Genomic DNA, 18338 nt, shown 5'->3' with positions numbered 1-18338 from the left:
GTAGGTACTTGGCGAAATTACGAGAACTTTCGTGGGGATTTTTCCAAGGTCGCAGGTATTTTGGCGATGTGAAAGCAAATTACGGGAACTTTTATCCCAGCGTGTCGTTGGGCGCGGCGGCGTGGGTGGCTGCTGGGCTAGTGATTTTGAATCTCCCGCCTTGCCTGCTTATCAGACCACACTGCGCATGCTCGTAACTTCGGGAACTTATCCCGAAGGATGTGTTTCGGGGCGGTGTGAATGCAGGAATAATTAACGGGTATTTTTTGGCCTTAAAAAGTTCTCGTAATTTAACGGGGATTCTTGTGATCGAGGCGGTTTGAAACCGCCTAGTGTCACCAGAAGAGGGGGAGGGGGGGGGAGAGTGTGATTGGAGGGGGGGGGTAGGGGTAGAAGGGGCGGCGAGGAGGAGGAGGAGGAGGAACGTTAATCAGGATGTAGATGAGAGTGAACAGGAAGGTTGGTGACTGATCAGGAAATGATATGTGGTAGAAATCAATCGAATCGGCCAAACTTCTAGAAGACTTTTTGAGCTCTCTTGGCTTATCGATGCCATCTTCCTGTAAGAACATTCTTAGTCCTGTGATAATATTTGACAGCAACAAGGATGTTATTCCATGGAGATATGCTTCTTTGGTTTGGCTGACTGTTAGAAGTTTTATATTTGTAATTTATATGTGTAAAACAATACAATACAAATTCACTGGACTTCTAACAACACTTTCATAATTACCAATTTAAAACTTATTTGGCCTATTTTGCCTAGAGGACTTGGACCATAGGCCTTATAGTGTTTTTCAAGAAAATGTTTTATGAATGCATGCTACCAGTCAAACTAGAATAACAACCAAGTATGTTCTTCATCATATTTTTTTTTTAGTTATTAGTTTTGCATTGAATTTTTTTTATTTTTAGGATTTAGGATTTTAGGAAGTCCATTGATATGAAGATTTGTGATTTATTGCAAAAACGATCAAATCTAGTTGGTTTCTAGTCCTAATTGTATACAGCATGGCATGCAAGAATGCAAAGATGAGTTTTAATTTTCCATTGTTAATTTGCACTTGATCATAAACCATTGTGATCGTGAATCCTTGGAATCCCATGGGATAATAAGGTTTTAGCTTAATAAATGACCATTAAAATATGTTCAATGACTCAAAGACGAAAATAAGGAAAGGAACATAACATATCTACCGTGTTTACATGTGATCGGCTTTTGAACGAGCCGATGCAGTATCAGCCTTTTCATAGCGTGTAAACGCGATTAACTTGCATCGGCTCACTGTTTAGAATTGGGAATTTTGCACCACCAAAGTAGTAGGTTCAGAACCGCGAGCCAATGCAGAATCGGCTTTTTTACTACGTGTAAACAGAGAGCCAATTCTGCATCGACAATTGATGCGCAATTCATTTACTTTACTATTGTGACGTAATTGTAAGCGCACAGAGCCAGCGTTGTCTTTATTATGACATATTTTGTTGGTGTGCATATCATTTCAGGTTATTGATCGACATGTGAGCCGATTCTGCATCGCTTTTGGTTCTGAACCAAAAGCCGATCACATGTAAACACAGTGTTTATTAAACGGAACGTGTTTTGAGTTTACATCTCATCATCAGCCTAAAATCATAGAACAGAGTCATTGGTATTTATACATTTGGGATATCAACTTTATCAAGATAATTTTTACTTTCACTCCTTTTTAAATTCCTTCTGTTCCACATGGTTGTATGTTGTAACTACATTCTTCAAATTTACCTTGATATCCCAAAGTGACCCTCTTCTATGATTTCAGGCTGATGATGAGGTGTGAAGCTCAAAACATGTTCTGTTTAATAAAATGTATGTTCTTTTCCTTATTTTTGTCTGTAAGTTGATATCATGTCATTCTTTTGGTCAATATTTTGTAAGTCTGCCCATTCTAGACGATTTCATTTAAATACCATTTTGTACAAGACAAATTCCTTGTCAGATTGGATTCTCTCACACACAGAGGGGAAAAATTAATTGGTCAAGTTCAAGAAGTAAGATCCAAAGCCAGTATGTCCTACTATGAATGGTATTGAAACACCTGTTGATTTATTTATTCTTGTTTTGTTCTGGTGTACAGGTTTATCACTACCAAGGACCAGTAACAACTCACCCAGCTACAACAACAATAGCAGCAATACTAACAGCAACAATAGCAGAGGACTGTCAACAACTCAAGGATTTGAATCAAGTATCAAACCAGTGAGTTGAACTTTGAATATTGTCACCGGTTTCACAAAGCATTCCAAGAATATTTCAGCAAATGGAAACAAAGTTTGAGATTTATATGACATTATTTAAGGCTATTTTGAAGATGAAAGTATGTGAGTGAATTTAGTTGTTGCTACAATGGTAATACAATGATATGGAATCAACTCAGAAATTTTGATGGATTATTATCCAGTACTTGATTTTTTTTTCTTCAAAATACCATCAGATTTGTTTGTGATCTTGGGACAGTTTGTGAAAATGGTGACAATAACTATGAATTAACTAAAGTAAAACCAGTAAATTTATTATTTGTGATTGTTTGATATATTTTTTCATATTCATAGATGAACAATTTTATGTTTTGAGGTATTAGTGGAATTATAGTTTCAGAGACAAAGGGGAATATTTATTTGACAAACTGCTCCTGCAAAGTATGGGACTTACAAGATGTTACATCTGACAGGTCCTGCTTTATCAACAATTGCCATAGTAACGATGCTTATCAAAATCAAGGAAAGTTGTCAGATCTGATAACTTGTTTGATCTGACAAATGTTGATGAAATACTCTTCTAGTAGAGTTAAAATTATAAGAGATTTCTTTTCCTGATCTAATCCGTATTAAAGTATTTATACAAAAGTGTTGTTTCTGAAGTTAACAATTCCTTAGTAAAAAAAAACATTTAACATGTAGAGCAGCTTAGTTTTCTTTCCCTTTTTATGCACAGCAAGTTTTCTTAAAAAGGATGAGAGTTGTTATAAATAAGAAGTAAAATCCTTTTGATATTTAGCTATTAATTGATGAATTAGATAAAGCTGAGTGACATAGGAATGTAATTTTCTCACATGATACTAAATCTAAGGTTTTTGGAGGGTAGCGGATGGGGGGGGGGGGGATGGGGATACACCCACATACATCCTTAATATCCTAAATAGATAAATTATGATGTAAATATCCTGCATCCATTAAGCTCAATTTATACTGATTGGTTATCAATAGGGGCTGTTTGATTTCCTGAAATAGTTCAAAGAGTGCAGTACTTGGTCATATCTGTTTGTTTTCAGAGGGTGTTATCTTGTATTCTGGAATGTAAATCTCACTCCTGAAAGAGGTACTTTAGATAGGTTTGGTAAATAAAATGTCTCACTATGCTGTAGCCTAGGCTCTGTGATGAGTAATCTTACCAATGTAGGTCACTTAAAGACAGTAACAGATTTCAGAATTGTTCACAGATGTTATGACAGACTATGATGTGATTCACAGTTTTGGGGGGTTGAAAAATAAAAAGCACCCTGGAAGCACTAAGGCATTTGTCCAAGTTTTTACATGTAAGTATTAGACATAATGATACATGTTTTAAAAGTTAGGTATATTTCCTCCAAAATATTCTTAAAGTTTAAATTAATAGATATTCCAGAGTAAGGATGTACTTCCATTTTGTGATTTGACCACCTGACAACTACATTGACCTAAATTTGTTTAGATTCGGGTCAGGAGCTGACTTACATATTGCTAGCTTCAGGATACTTTTAAACTTTCACCTCCTTTGGAATTCATTTTGGATAAAGATGAAAACAAATAAATATATCTAAAATTGAATAGCATGAGATTTCAGAAGTTTGAAAGGCTAAGTAACCTGTGACCTGAATGCAGTGCAGTATTGGGGAGGGGGGGGGGGGGGCTGCAAGGGGGACATACCCCCCAGCCACCACTTTCATAGGGATGAAAATTGATAAGCAGAAAAGGAGAAAAATAATAATAACAAACTTGAAAGTTAATTGTGATGGAAAGCTCTGGAGAAGACGTCCAGCACCAAAAGTTGGAAGAGGTACACTTTCAGTATTCTATCACACAGCATAGTAAGATTTTGGGTTCCATGACATTTGCTCCGACGACAATTGATCTGACGGCAATTGCTCCGATGGAAAATCTGCTTGTTATGCCAACTATAAAACATAACCCATAAAACTAAATAAACCCTACTCCTTGTCTTTACATTTAATATTCTGAAACAAAACTCTGTTATAGTCATAACTTTAACCTTATGCCCTCTAAGATATTGAGACCGGAGTAAATGTCGCAGGAGCAAATGATGTGTCATTGATTTTTGAGGAGGGGGGGATGGGTAGTGGGCCATGGGGTCAAAATTGTAACCACAATTTTTGAAATTCTAGAATGTTACCCATTGTTGGAATTTCATCATTATCATCTAGCTTATTATTTATTAATTGACAGTCTTTATAAAGTAGGCCTCTTCCTGAACCTGTATCCATGACGACACAATGTATGAAAGGTTCACAGGAACTAGGATAGAGACTTGAAAGAAAGTTGAATGTTCACCCTTGTGAGTTTGTTTGTGAGTAAGAGAAATGTAATCAAGTTAGTAGACAACAGCCCTGTGTGGCCTCCACCATTTGGGAGCTGGGATGGTTGCCATGGTTACTGTGTTATCACTCTGAACAGAGGACTGGGACACAGATAGTTAATAGTTATTTATCTGTGGGTAGATATCCAGCGGGCTACTGTAGGGCATTCATTGTAGGTTATTGTACTAATACCAGAATGGATCAATATTCATTTTATTAAATCGTTAAAATGGTGACAAATTTACTGTGCAGATAAATTATATGGGAATTTCACATGATAATGTACTTGTTCATTCAAATAATAGGATTACTTAATTCTATCACTTTGTAAAAATAATTGTATTTTTGGAATTTTCATTTTCAGGAATCACACAAAATAATTAAGCAATTAATTTTCAATATCTACCAGTTCATGAAATTTTAACCAGTTATGATAATACTCTAAATCATAACTGGTTTCTTGAACTGGTAGAAATTGAAAATGAAAATTCCTGATAAATACAATTGTTTTTACAAAGTGATAGAATTCGGTCATTTCAGTATTTGAATTGACAAGTACATTGTCATGTGAAATTATAGTACAAATATTTAGGTGCAATTATCCTGTTATTTTCATTTTAATTTACTTAATGGGCTTGGTATAAAAAGTTAAAACAGGAGAATACAGAGGGTTTTTTTCAGGGGGGCGGGGGGTAGGCCTATAGCTACAAATTTGTAATGACCTCTGTCTACTGCCATTAATTAATTTCTCTGAAGATAGCTGGTCAAGTCCTAGCTTAGCATGGGAGGAAAGTAAAGATCATCATGAACCTCTACAGGCGGGCCTATTTTTTAAATTAAATCTTTTAATATGTGAAATTTTATATGTTTTTTGTTTAGAAGAGGCTCAATAAATGCACATCATGTGGTAGGCCTATGCTCAGAATCCCTATCTTAATTGTGTTGATAGTGCTAAGCTAGAGTTTAGCACCACAAGGCGGTATGTCAGATGGGTATGAGTAGATCTTGGTTGATCCTTATATGAACCCCTCCCATCTTTAATACCATATCATAGCACCTGATAGTCCCAACAAAGCTTTCAAGGATTAGACCAGATGTCTGCTACTCTCTTGAAGGATTCTTTCAATTTCCTGAGTTGGTTTAGAGTACACACCTGCATTAGACGGGTATAGATAGAAATGTTTAGGAAGGGTTTTTTTTGCTGCGAATAACTTTTATATTAATTTTTCTTTAAACCCTGTCTTTTTACCTGTCTATTCCAGAATGTAATATTTTTTCATGAATTCACCCATACATATTTAGTCCCAACTCATTGCAAGTCAGACTATAGAGCAGACCCTTCATAAAAATTCATTAAAAAATTCAGAATTATTTTATTATTTGAGAATCCCGATCATGAATTCAAAGATGAGATTGAGTGCAGATGGAGTCTTAATAGTATAAGCAGCACTAAATGGTATTTTTGTGGACACAGTAATTTCTTCCTTCTTCTGGAAAAAACATTTTGAGCCAGACTATAATCTTCAAATAGCAAGTTGGAAATGGTTATTCTTAGCCAAGGAGTTTCCTCTTCATGTAATCATAGGGTGCCCCACCCTCATGAAACCTTGCTCACTGAGGTAGGCCTATAGATGTTAAAGGAATGATGTGAAGTACTGATTGATGGATCAGCGAATATAGGAAGAAACTATCAAGTATTTGATAGGATGTGTAGTAGGTCCATGGTTGGAGTAACGAATGATATCCTATCAGCTGCTCTGAGGGTGGGGTGATGACAGGGGTGGGGTGGAAAGGATATTGGGTTCATTCCAAGAAAACACATTATGTAAGATAGGGACAGCTATCGGGGGGGGGGGGGGAAATAGAGATATATTAATAATAATGATAATATTATTGTACTTATATAGCGCATAATATTGGTAATTTCTATGCGCTTAACAAATTAATTATCTGTTACATAAGAGATCAAATTATTAATATGGTTTTCATTAGAAAATAAAATATTATTCTACATTAAACTAAGTATTGTGCTACATTGTAATAAACATTAAATTTACATATATCATTACATGATATTAATTTGGTACTAAACATATTGAATAAAACTATATAAAACTATATTACGCTACAACAATGAAAAAAGATAGGTCTTGATTGATGTCTTGAAATGAACTGTTGAAGCGGCTTCACGTAGTTCATGGGCAGACAGGCCGATAAGTTGAATATATAATAAGGCAGATCAGATGAAAGCAGGTTGATAAATATTTTCAAACATGAAGATACAATTAAAAAAACAAGAATCAGAGGAATAAAATAGTGAACTTAAAATGAATAAATCATCAGTGGCATGAAATATATTAATAGGAGTATTTTAGAGATAGTTTACACACTAATGTAAGTGCCAAATGATATAAAAGTGTCAAATTGTTAGAAAAATATCCAGGTATATATCAGCTTGTTAATGAGTGCATTTTACGAGGAGATTTATCCCAGTTATTTGTTAAATTCACTGTCATTGGTTGGTTGGAAAATGTATTGTATGTGAACATGATTCTCCTGTGTTTGAACTTACCCCACTTGGACTGAGTTGTCAAATTAAGTTAACCCCTATGTTAACCCCTCGTTTTATGTTGTTTTTAGCTTTACTTTCAGCATTAAATCTAGTAAAAGGCAACTTAATAATGGCCTATATGTTCTTGAGTCTGAAGATAGTTTGATCAACTTATTTTAAATATATCAAGGTGATGTGGTGGGGTTGGGAGGGGGTGTCATTTTTAAATGCTCCCACCCCATCTTACCAGTACACCTACATCATTTGATATAATACAGTGGCGTGAAATGTGCAGTTGAGCCAACAAGCTAATAGAATTAGTAACAGATTTATTTAAATCAAGGCAAAAATAACATAAGCTGAACTGGAAAACCAACAATTGAACAGGACCATAAGACTCTTACAGAAATTATTAAAAATACTTCAGTTTAAGTGGTCAAGAAATTTGTAGTTGGCTTCCTTTAAAAAAATATGAAATTGATAAATTTGAAGAGGATCCACAAAGAAGGAGACTGTCATTGCCTTGTTCCATTAGAATTCAGTCGATTCACAATCCAAGCAAAATTTTTAACTTCGGGGTCGACATGGCGCGCAGGGAGCGCACATTGCTGGTGACTGTGATGCTTCAAAAATGAAAACCATATACACCAAAAACGGTCTAAATTTCGCAAAGAAATATGCGGGCAAATTTCTCTCTACCTCATAGACCCTATAGTAAACAGCATATCCGGTCGAGCAGCGTCGGCCAGCACTGAATAATCGCATGCATGCATGCACTTAAGTACTTCCGCGCGCAAAAGATTTTTACTTTTTCCCATGAGGCATTGCGAATTTCAGCCTATCCACTTGGACCGATAGATGACACACCATGTTTTTGATTCCACTGAATTGAGTGACAGGACTCTTTCTTTAGTCTAGAATAAATTTGTTATGATTTTATCAAATCAACTTCATTTGGGATATTTTGTACAGGTACTCCAGAGATTCACAAGGATAGATTTTGTTCCAAAATAGAAATATTCAAGTTCCTTTCTACAATTTCAAGCTCAATTAGATTGAGTCTGTAATTACAGTACGATATTGTTACAGACATCAGATTTATTTGGGAACAGAATGTTGTCATGACCTCATTTGACCTTTGTACCAATCTGATGGCTGTGACAGAGGTTAGCATATTTCAGTGATCCCGTCCAATTAGACAACATTCCTTTGGTCATGTGATACCTGTCTAGAGGTCATATTGATAGATGAAATATACCTCTGTCTGTGCTCAAATCTAGTAAATTTCAATGATTTTTTTGCCTATATGATATATTGAAATTCTTATATTTGTTCAGTGGTAAGATAGTGTGTTAAAATGTCTATGATTAGGTCTTCTTATATTGAATCTATCATTGATGACCAGTTGAACCTAGGATTTATTTCTTAATTTCAAATTATAATAATTCAAATTTTTCAAGGTTTAGCTAGTCTAATCAATTGTGTAGTTGTCACTTACCACAGCTGATCTAGATTTGAATTCATTCCATGATATCGAGATTGTACTGTAGTGTAGGCATTATTGCTGGTTAATCTTAATATTCACTTGAAATATGTTTGCATGTGTGTTTTTATGTTTGATTATAAGCATTTGGCTTTGTTAGTGGTCTGGTGTCCTTTGGCAAGGCGTTAATCCACACTTTGCCACTCTCGACCCAGGTGCTAAATGGGTACCCGGTAGGATGTGAAAGTCATTGTAGCTTGTCCAGTATTGTGTGCGCCTCACAGGCAACTGACTGGAATACTCCCCAGGGAGTGGAGGATGTGCACACATTGTGTGCGGGAATGACTGATTGAATCCGATGACCGGGGTAATAATATATCTGTAAAACGCTTAGAAACGTCGTTCCGATGGATTAAGCGCTATATAAAAGCGGATTATTATTATTATTATTAGTGTGCAGATCTATTTGGTTGTTTGTCTTTATAATTGGTTATCAAGGAGTAAGCTGAAAGCTGTGTTTTATTCACTAATTTATTGGTTTTACCATCAAAGCCTAGTCCTTTACTTTCATTGATTCTTTAACATTTCCTTCATTTTGATAGCTTTAAGATAAGGTATATCACTTTCCAGTTTGCAATAGGGTAGATGTAGAGCTGTTTACCAACATGTTTCATTTATGTATCATAGCTGTACTTTTAAGCCATGATTAATCAGTCCTAACCCCCAATAAATGCCTTATGAAGAATCCTGTTAGCTCCTTAGCCTCCCTGTGACATTTATAATGGGTAATCCTCCTTTGCCAAGTAGACGTCATGTCTTAACCTTGTTTGTTTATCAAGTTCAGCCTTGCTGTAACATCCCTAACATTCTGCCTGTCTTTTTATAATCCAGTCTGGTATTTAAAATTACCATAAATATTTTATCTTCAGTCTGCTTAGGAAAAAAATAGAGGAGTAGTTCAAGAAAGAGAGGGAGAGATACTTTGATGGGGAAAGGCAGAGAATGATATAATTTTGTGTGAACATTCTATATTTGGATTTGTAGGTGATCTGTTAATTGGGGATTTGGTTTTTTCTGTGTAATTCAGGATGGTGCTATCATTCTCAAGAACCATGGTGTCAGAGAGGAAGAGGAGGAAAGCTCAGGGAAGCCGGCAAACGTCCGTAGGACCAATGCAGAAACAAAAGAAACTCCACTGGTGGTGGCAGATGATTTAAGAAGAGCAAAGGAAGAAGAGAAAGGAAAACATGTGACAGGAGAGACGAGTGATGAGAGACCAGCATCATCTTCATCTCCTCAAACACCACTAGCATCATTTAAGGAATGCTCAGGAAAGGATGAGGACAGGGTAGCATCAACATCTGAGGAGAAAGTCAGCGTTTCCAATGGCAACCAATATGGAGGAGATGTAAGTGAGGAGCATGAGATAGTAGAAGCATCATTAGTGCCTGTTTCTCCTTCCATTTTGTCATCATCTTCATCATCATCTTCTTCTTCTCCATCATCATCATCTGCTTCACCATCATCATCATCATCACCACCCTCATCACCACCACCATCACAACCATCTTCCATAAACACATCACCATTATCCTCCCAAACATCTGATCTCCCGGAGCCAAGGGATGATAGAGACTCAGTAGAGAAGGAACCTGTAAAACCACAGGAGAGTAAGTCTAGTGATACCGAAAGTGACTCTGAAAAAATCAGATGTGAGACTCCAAATCAAGATGAATGTGGTCCTGAATCCATTCCAGGACCGGTCTTAGAGACTAAAGAGAATGTTGAGATGGATGCAGATGATGAAGCATCTAAAGGTGATAACATCCAAACCACTAAACAGGTCAGTTAGAAATTACTTGACTACATTGTGTGAATGAGTCTATAAAGCTATTTATCCATCTTTATTATTACACTTACTTGTAACCTCTATGTACTCCTTGAGTATTGGTTTTTACCATTGCATGCTAAAAGTAATGAATTAGAAACTATTTATGCAACAAACCCCTGTACTCTCAAAACATGCAATCATGCATCAATTATAAAAACCACAATTATGACTATTACAACATTTGAGTTTCCTGTTGTAATAAACATTGATTCTCATTTTCTTCAGGAGTATGGATCAATTCAGTGAGCTATAAACTGCACCTTATGAAACTTGACTCAAAATTATTCAATTTTCCAGAATTTACAACCCTCTTTGTAGCAGAAATGAACATTGTTAGATTGATTGAATTTATTTTGGGGGGATGAATAATTTCATGTTGTATATGAATCGTATCCAGAAGATTCTGAAATAAATTAAATGGAAATACTTCCCTCTGCCAAGTATTCTTGGAATATAATAAGGTTCTTGAATATGTGATCTTGAAGAAAGCATACAAAAGATCTTTCTAACAAAGGAAGCCAAACAATTTTATGTTACTTGGATAACCTTTTTTGAATGTCAGTTGTCGGAGGAAAGGAATAAAAAGTAAATAAACAGGTGAGGGAAGAAACAAAAGAGAAAAGAAAGCCATGAAGCAGAATTAAAAGGAATCCAAAGAAGTTTGTTCGATGGTCATAGTTTAAGAAAATGATTGAAAGAAGTGACGTTGAATATATTTATATATGTGACATAAAAGGAAAGATTCCAAGACCTTTTGAAAAGTAACCTTTAAATGAATATCAAATAAGTGCAGGTTCAAACTAGAGCAGTGATTTAGTAAGTTTTTAAGCATCTTGTAATGTAAGAAACCTGTCACATCAAATTATCTTTATGCTGTCTTGACATCAAAACCATTTGGAGATCTAGTTCTCTTGATGACTTATTTCCCCTTATGAAGCACTATGTACAAGGTGTGTCGACCAGGTGGGGTTTCTAACGCCAAGAAAAGGGAAGGAGATTAATTGAAAGACCGGATAGCTCTTCATATCACTTAATGTGATCCAAGATCATTTTGAGAATTCCAGGGTTATCTGGCATGTGTACAAATATGTTGATTATATGCAATATTTTTCTGATTTTTTGTATATTTCCACAGTATTTGTATTATCAACTGCATCTATTTCCACCTCTTTATTTGTGTTTTTTTCTCCTCTTCCCATTCTCATGTTCTCCCATCTTCATCATGTTTCTCCTCATCCTCCTCTTTCTTTCTCTCTTTCTTCTTCATTCACGTTCATGAAACACTGTTTGTGCTACATAACAAGATATATTATTTTCTATGAATCTAACAAGTCATACTAAGTATTTCTTTTTTATGTATAAAAAGAAATATATATTTTTGTTGAGGACTATCACATATTTTTGTTACATATGATATTTTTCATATATTAGAAGTGACCTTTCCTGTACCTGTATATAGCCCCCAATAATTGAAGTATTATTTCACACCTGTTAATGGGCATCCCTCTTTCTCTCCTTGAAAGAATCATGTCATTTGGTGACTGCAAGGATTTACTTGGCTCATTGTCAGTTATTGCTTATCTTCTTAAAAAATAAAAAAAATCACACCTTCATGTCTGCTTCAATTATTCTTTTGCAGTTGTTGTTTCCTGTATTATTCTACCTTTAAACAAGTTTTAATTATGAAGTCCTTTGCTGTTAGTAATTTTGCAAATCCATTGTTTATTAATTATTTTATCCCCTTGTGAAAATTGGGGAAACTATATGCAACCCAAATGCTTAAAACAGAGTTTGATGGTCTGTACATGTATGCAAAAGCTTGCATATTTTGCTACCTGCAACAAGGCTAAAATTGACAGAATGTTGTAGTATCATATTAGTAATATTGTTCTTTTAGCTTGCAGCCAATTAACTCAACCTTTCTCTGTCAAGGAATTGGTGGATGTTGTAAAAATAGACATGCCAGCATATTTATATATCATTTTCCTTCTAATTCTTACCCAAAATAGTATTCTGTAAATTGTCAGGTACTGTTGAAGTATTCTAGAGCTATGTTTTGTATGCTAATTAAACTGTAGAAATAAGAAACTAAAGAGTGAAAAGGAAGAAGCAATAATTTTGTGGTGTTTGAAATATAATGGAAAAATATCAATCAAGGAAAGAAGAAAAAAAAAGATCAGAAAAGAAAATCATATGGGGTCTATTTGGGGTTGAATATTTTGTTGTAATTTTGATCAATAATTAGGTGTTCTAAGCATATCTCAATATTCAGAACTAAACATTTAAACAGGACACATTCTTTAGTTCCAGTAATGATTTAACATTAATGGTTGATAATGATATTACATAAAAAACAGAGTTGTCTCCCATTATTAATTGCCTACTGGAATATAAGAGTCTTCAGTTAAGTCTGTAGGTACATACATTATATGTTCTTTATCTATCTATTTCTCTCATTAGGCTAAGCCTATCCCAGCAGTAAGGAAAACCAAACCAGAAACTAAAACATCCCAGATATCATCATCGCCATCGTCATCGCCATCATCATCAGCATCATCATCATCATCATCTTCGTCATCAGGGACATCATCGTCAGGGTCATCCTCAGAGCTTGATGAGGTCACAGGTCAACCAAAGGTCAATCACTAATACATCCATACAGCTATTGCAAGAGAATTATAAATTTGTCCATCACTAATTTCACTGACATGGCATGTGGTTAATATACCTCTACAACACATTTTAATCTTAGATATATTGTAGTGAGAATTCAAATCCCTTGTTTCTACTTGTGGGTGATATTGTTACACACCAGGGAAGTCTTCCATGAACTATCTGGTCAGTGACTTTCACTGAAAATTTTGCTATGAGCCAATCAGATGAAAGGATTTCAGTGGCTTATAACAGTTGCCAGTGAAAACCACTGACTATTTTGTTTAATGAAATTCTCCACTGTGCTCATATTGAGTGAAAAAAATATTGAATAGGTGTTTTTGTATTGCACTTTCTCTTGCTAATTTTGCAAGTCAATCTGCTCCAAAATATCCACCTCATAAATTTGTATATATTCATAGTCATGAAGACATCACTTGTTGAGTGAAAGAATGATCACATTTATCTGAGATTGATATTTCCAATAATATTAACATCTAATTTGTTTGTAATTTTAACAGGAGAAGAGAAAACATATAGGACTTAAAGAAGCGATGAGGAGAAGAGCACGTAAGTATTTCATTTGACTGACTTTTTTTTATCAGTTTTTCCCCCAATCTTTTTCATTTCAGGAAAGTTAGGTCTTGACTATTTATTATTACTCTTTGAATTTGAATCCAAGAAATATAACCATGGAATATAACTATCAACACTCAATTCTAAGGAATCACTTGAGACATTAACGACTTTATCTTTTCAACCTTTTTACTTTGGAAACTGGTTGGTATTAAACATGTAAGATATGATAATTCATTACTGAACATTTTAATTTATTGTTTTTTTTAGAACTGAAGGCCACTGAACTTGCCAAACAGTCAACCAAAGAAGTGAAGAAAGGTAAGGATTAACAAAAAAGAGACATTTTTGTGAAAATAATTATTTTAGTAAGATGACTTTGTAATAAACACAGTAAAAGGAGAGTTAACTCATTGTTACATGCAAATTAAGAAGTGGAAGTGGAAAAAAAAACATATCATCTAATGTTTCATATGAAAGATTTCTATGTGAGCATGCACACCATTTTCATCATAAGAGTTCTAATTATGCTTTCTTGATGACTGTAAACATCAACAAAAATCTTCCTTGATTCATGGTTTGCCTTTCCTCATATAAAGACCAATTGATACCTTAGTCTTTCTTGTTAGGCAGTTTATAACTCGGTCAACCATTACTTTACAATCTTGGAGGTCAATTAAAAAAAAATTAAATCCCTGCTGAGAAATCTGCATACATTTCAACAAACTAATCAAGGAATTAAATGTACAAATGGACCTTGGTCAATAGATGCGATAAAAACTCAATAACTTTAATTGTGTTCAGAGATATTGTTCACTGGGGAGGGCTATTTACTCGATAATAGATCAATGAAATGTTTCAATATTCTTTGAAATCAATTTATTGAAGGATATTGTTAGAATGGTTTTGTTGGTTTATCTTCAAGGGGAGATCAATTTTGTAATGAAAAACTCATAAGGCCACAGGAAATGTATTAACAGAATCTGTGAAAAGAATAATGGTTAGGATTGAAGGCTAATGGAATACATTATAATAATGAGAGGATAGGAAAATGAAATTGGATGACATTTGTAAATAGTGATTCAAGATTTATCCATTAATTAAGAAATAAAAATGTAGAATGATGGTCAAACTGTTAGTAGACAGATCTGAGTTAAAACTGCCTCAAGGCTGTTTCACAAAGATTTAAGTGTTACTTTAAATCAAACTTGAACTCTATGTGCTTTATAACACATCACAGCATTAGTCATATCTCATTGGATGTGCTCTACCATGTGTTACTCAATGATATTTTTAAATATGGTTGGCATTTAGAATTTGGCTTGTAGTCAGATGTAACTCTATGACCCCCCCTCCCATGTTCAAATCATGACAAAATATTACAGAGATGGTTTTCTTTGTAGTCTGAAGGGAAGAAAGCAAAGTAAAATAAGATAAATATTACATATTCTCTTCTCTGGTAATAAATCTGAGGGTATTAGCTATAATAGCAGTGACAAATATCAGTAATTTCAAAAGTAAGTTTATTTCTCGCTTTGTTTCATGTTTTTCCTACCGACTTGATTTCATGAGGGAGTGTTTCATAAAGATATATGATTAATACTTGCGATCGATTGCAACTGTTTGTACATGTTTTATCATTGACTTAGAGTTATGCTCAAACAAAGATTATAGCTTTTATGTTGCAAGGTTCTGATGTAAAAAAAGTTTGTCAAATTACGTTTAGAAAACCTAATTTTCTTGTTGATAATGATTTTTTGCACCTGATTACAGTTGATCCACATAACACCAGTATAAAAGGGACAGCAATAAAATAAGCTTAGTGGGGAAACCATTGTAAACAATAGTTAACTCATTCATTCATTCTCCACATATATCACGTATATCAAGGTTTTGAGAATCTGTGTGAATAAGTGGCATTGCTTGATCATCTTTTAACCTCTCCCTCATTGAAATTGTTTTGTTATGAATGTGTGAGTCATCAAAAGAAACCTTGCTATTAGGTTGTATTTTGATAGAACCATTCATTCATCAAATGTTTTGTGAGGTGGTCCCCTCTTCATTGAAATGGTCTTGAAAATGTTTTTGAGAAAGAGTCAGCAGATTTGACTGTTCTCAGAATATGGTTTGTGTTTATTGTTTTGTGGAGGAAGGTTCTAATAATGACGTGAATTTTGTATTATACCTTTGGGGTTTCCTAACTCTAATGTTACGATCATGATGTATATAAACATCTTCAGTGAAATTAGAATGATCACAAACAGTCATTCTTTCATGTTGACATCACATAATGGTATTTCTGTTAATCATGAAGCAGCTTGATCTCAAAATACATTCTGTGGCTCAAGAAACAGGTTTGGACATTAGATTGTCGATATATAAGTTGGATTTTTTTGTCAATAAAGAGTAAAATTAGAAAAAAAATAAGCTGGATGACAGAACAAAAATTATGAGAGTGTGTATGAAACAAACAAGATGGGGGAAAGAGCTCATATCTGCAGTAAAAAAAAAATGTAAACTTTGTATATATGATTTGTGTTATTACAGAATGGTCTACTTAGCACTGTTTTTTTTATTCCAATTTTCCTTTGTACATTGATTTTAATATGCATATTTTTTTCTATAAACATTTGTTTTTCATTTAATTTCAGTAGAGTTGGAAGAAACCTGTAGCCAAGAGGAACCATCATCTGTGAGCAAGGCTGTCAAAACTACCAAGGATGAGACAGAAAAGATTGATAGAACAATTGATGGAGATACCAAGAACAGTGATGACAGCTTGGTGTCAAAGGCTACTGAAAACCTTGCAGTAGAATCCACACTGGAGGTGAAGGATGTAGGAGATGTGAAAGCCTCAAAGAAACAGGATGATGGTAGTGCTACCAAGGAGGATCGGGATGAGGAAACATCTTCCTCCCAGAGTCCGGTGTCTTCAGTATCATCATCATATACTGAAAGTGGAAAGGTGAAAGCCCCAAGTGAAGACAAGACAGTATCAAATGATGCTGACAGTATCAGCAAGGTCAAAGACACTACAGGAACAGTTTCTTCCCAGATGACTTTACATTCCCCTGTAACATCCACCACCACATTCCCTATCTCAAATTCCACATCACCGTCAACATCAACCTCAGAAAATATATCTTCCGTCATCGAGGTCACTCCGAAGATGAGTGAGAGGGTTCAGTCAACAAGTCAAAGTTTAAGTCCCTCCTCAGGTAGTCAATTACAAAAAGCCAGTAGTCCTGCTTCTGAGGACTCTCATGATGGTGCAGTACTCTCTGTAAATAAAACAAACTCTAGCGAACATACACCTATTAGAAGTTCACCAGACACTTCTACTACTCCTAGCATTCCAAGGAACTTTGGTCATCCGTTCAGGTTTCATAAGACCCGAGATGACAACGCTATCCCAACACCAAAGAAAACCACGACATCGGTCAAAAGAAGTGAGAGTGCAGTATCATCCTTGCAGGCAAAGAGGAATAAATTCAACAGACCAAGACCTGATGATGACACTAGTCCTACAAGTTCCACTCCAGCGAGATCCTTTAAGAATGTTGTCTCAGGAAGCAAATTTGCTGCTCTCAGAGAAAAGTTCAGTGCATCTAATGGCAACAGCAATAATAGTGCAGGTATGTTTTTTTTTCTTTCATAATCAGTTATCATTTCCCTATCGTATATAAATAATGTAAATTAATATATACAAATGAAAAAGTTGAGCATCATTAGGTTTCTATCTATAAGTCTATTCATGTATTAACTATCATATTTAGAAAATCAAATTGAAAACAAATTATCAAACAGTGGATGTAGTACTGAATTATGAATATTTCTTAAATTCAAATTTGTATAAAATTTTTCATGGATGAAACAAAGAAATCATATAGGATAACAAAGCGAGCCGGTTGAGGGATTAAAATGTGTAGTTCACTTGATTAAGCCACAATAGAAATATGATATACTGTCCTCTTGTGTTCATTCCTTCAAGGCTGCATTGTTATCATGAATATGCATGGTTAAGTTTAGTAGTGCAGATGTTGGTTAGACTGCTGCCATCTTGTGTCAGTTGTCATATAGTTTGTACCTTGTTCTGTTTGGATACTGCATTAGATATTCTGCAAACAGATATTGTGAGCTTATTTGAAGACAAAATCTTCCTCTTCAATTTCTAATTGATAAAATAATTCAATCTTAAACTGCTAGGAAAGTGTAGTTTAGATGGTATGCTGCATTATTCTTGAATTCTTAGAGACTTCTGATCAATTAATATATGATAAAGTATATGAACAAGTATATGAATTGTAGATGAATAAATAGAACTAGCTATTTGTTGCAGACTGCAACAATTTGATAATTTGAAATGTGTATTTCAATGTCTGAACATTAAAGAAATGTTCAGATGTGGTGAGATAAACACCCTACGTATGCAAGTTAATGCTTCAGATTGAAATGAATTATCCAAAGTTACATCAGATGGACTCATCATTATGGCATCTTGATGATAACTTTGTTGCGTTATGAATCATCATACATTATATCGTGAAGTATCTACTCATTTCTGGACCAATTAGT

General features: G+C 34.7%; 1 protein-coding gene across 8 annotated transcripts in view; it reads left to right on the top strand.

Annotated features, from left to right (window-relative positions):
• LOC121409285 (smoothelin-like) overlaps nt 1-18338 on the top strand; it is a 122434-nt gene that overhangs the window by 63395 nt on the left and 40701 nt on the right. For 4 of the 8 annotated variants that reach the window (XM_041601196.1, XM_041601192.1, XM_041601190.1 and 1 more), the window contains 6 exons: nt 2115-2236; nt 9732-10487; nt 12996-13172; nt 13709-13757; nt 14034-14084; nt 16415-17398. In XM_041601196.1, the coding sequence (XP_041457130.1) occupies nt 2115-2236; nt 9732-10487; nt 12996-13172; nt 13709-13757; nt 14034-14084; nt 16415-17398 (2139 nt within the window). The remainder of the gene's footprint in view (nt 1-2114; nt 2237-9731; nt 10488-12995; nt 13173-13708; nt 13758-14033; nt 14085-16414; nt 17399-18338) is intronic. The other 4 variants (XM_041601189.1, XM_041601193.1, XM_041601191.1 and 1 more) reach the window with 4 other exon arrangements.

This window comes from Lytechinus variegatus, chromosome 2 (assembly GCF_018143015.1).
Source record: "Lytechinus variegatus isolate NC3 chromosome 2, Lvar_3.0, whole genome shotgun sequence".
NCBI classification, from domain to species: domain Eukaryota; kingdom Metazoa; phylum Echinodermata; class Echinoidea; order Temnopleuroida; family Toxopneustidae; genus Lytechinus; species Lytechinus variegatus.
The sequence above is the reverse complement of the archived record's forward strand: the minus strand, read 5'-3'. Positions and strand labels throughout refer to the sequence as shown.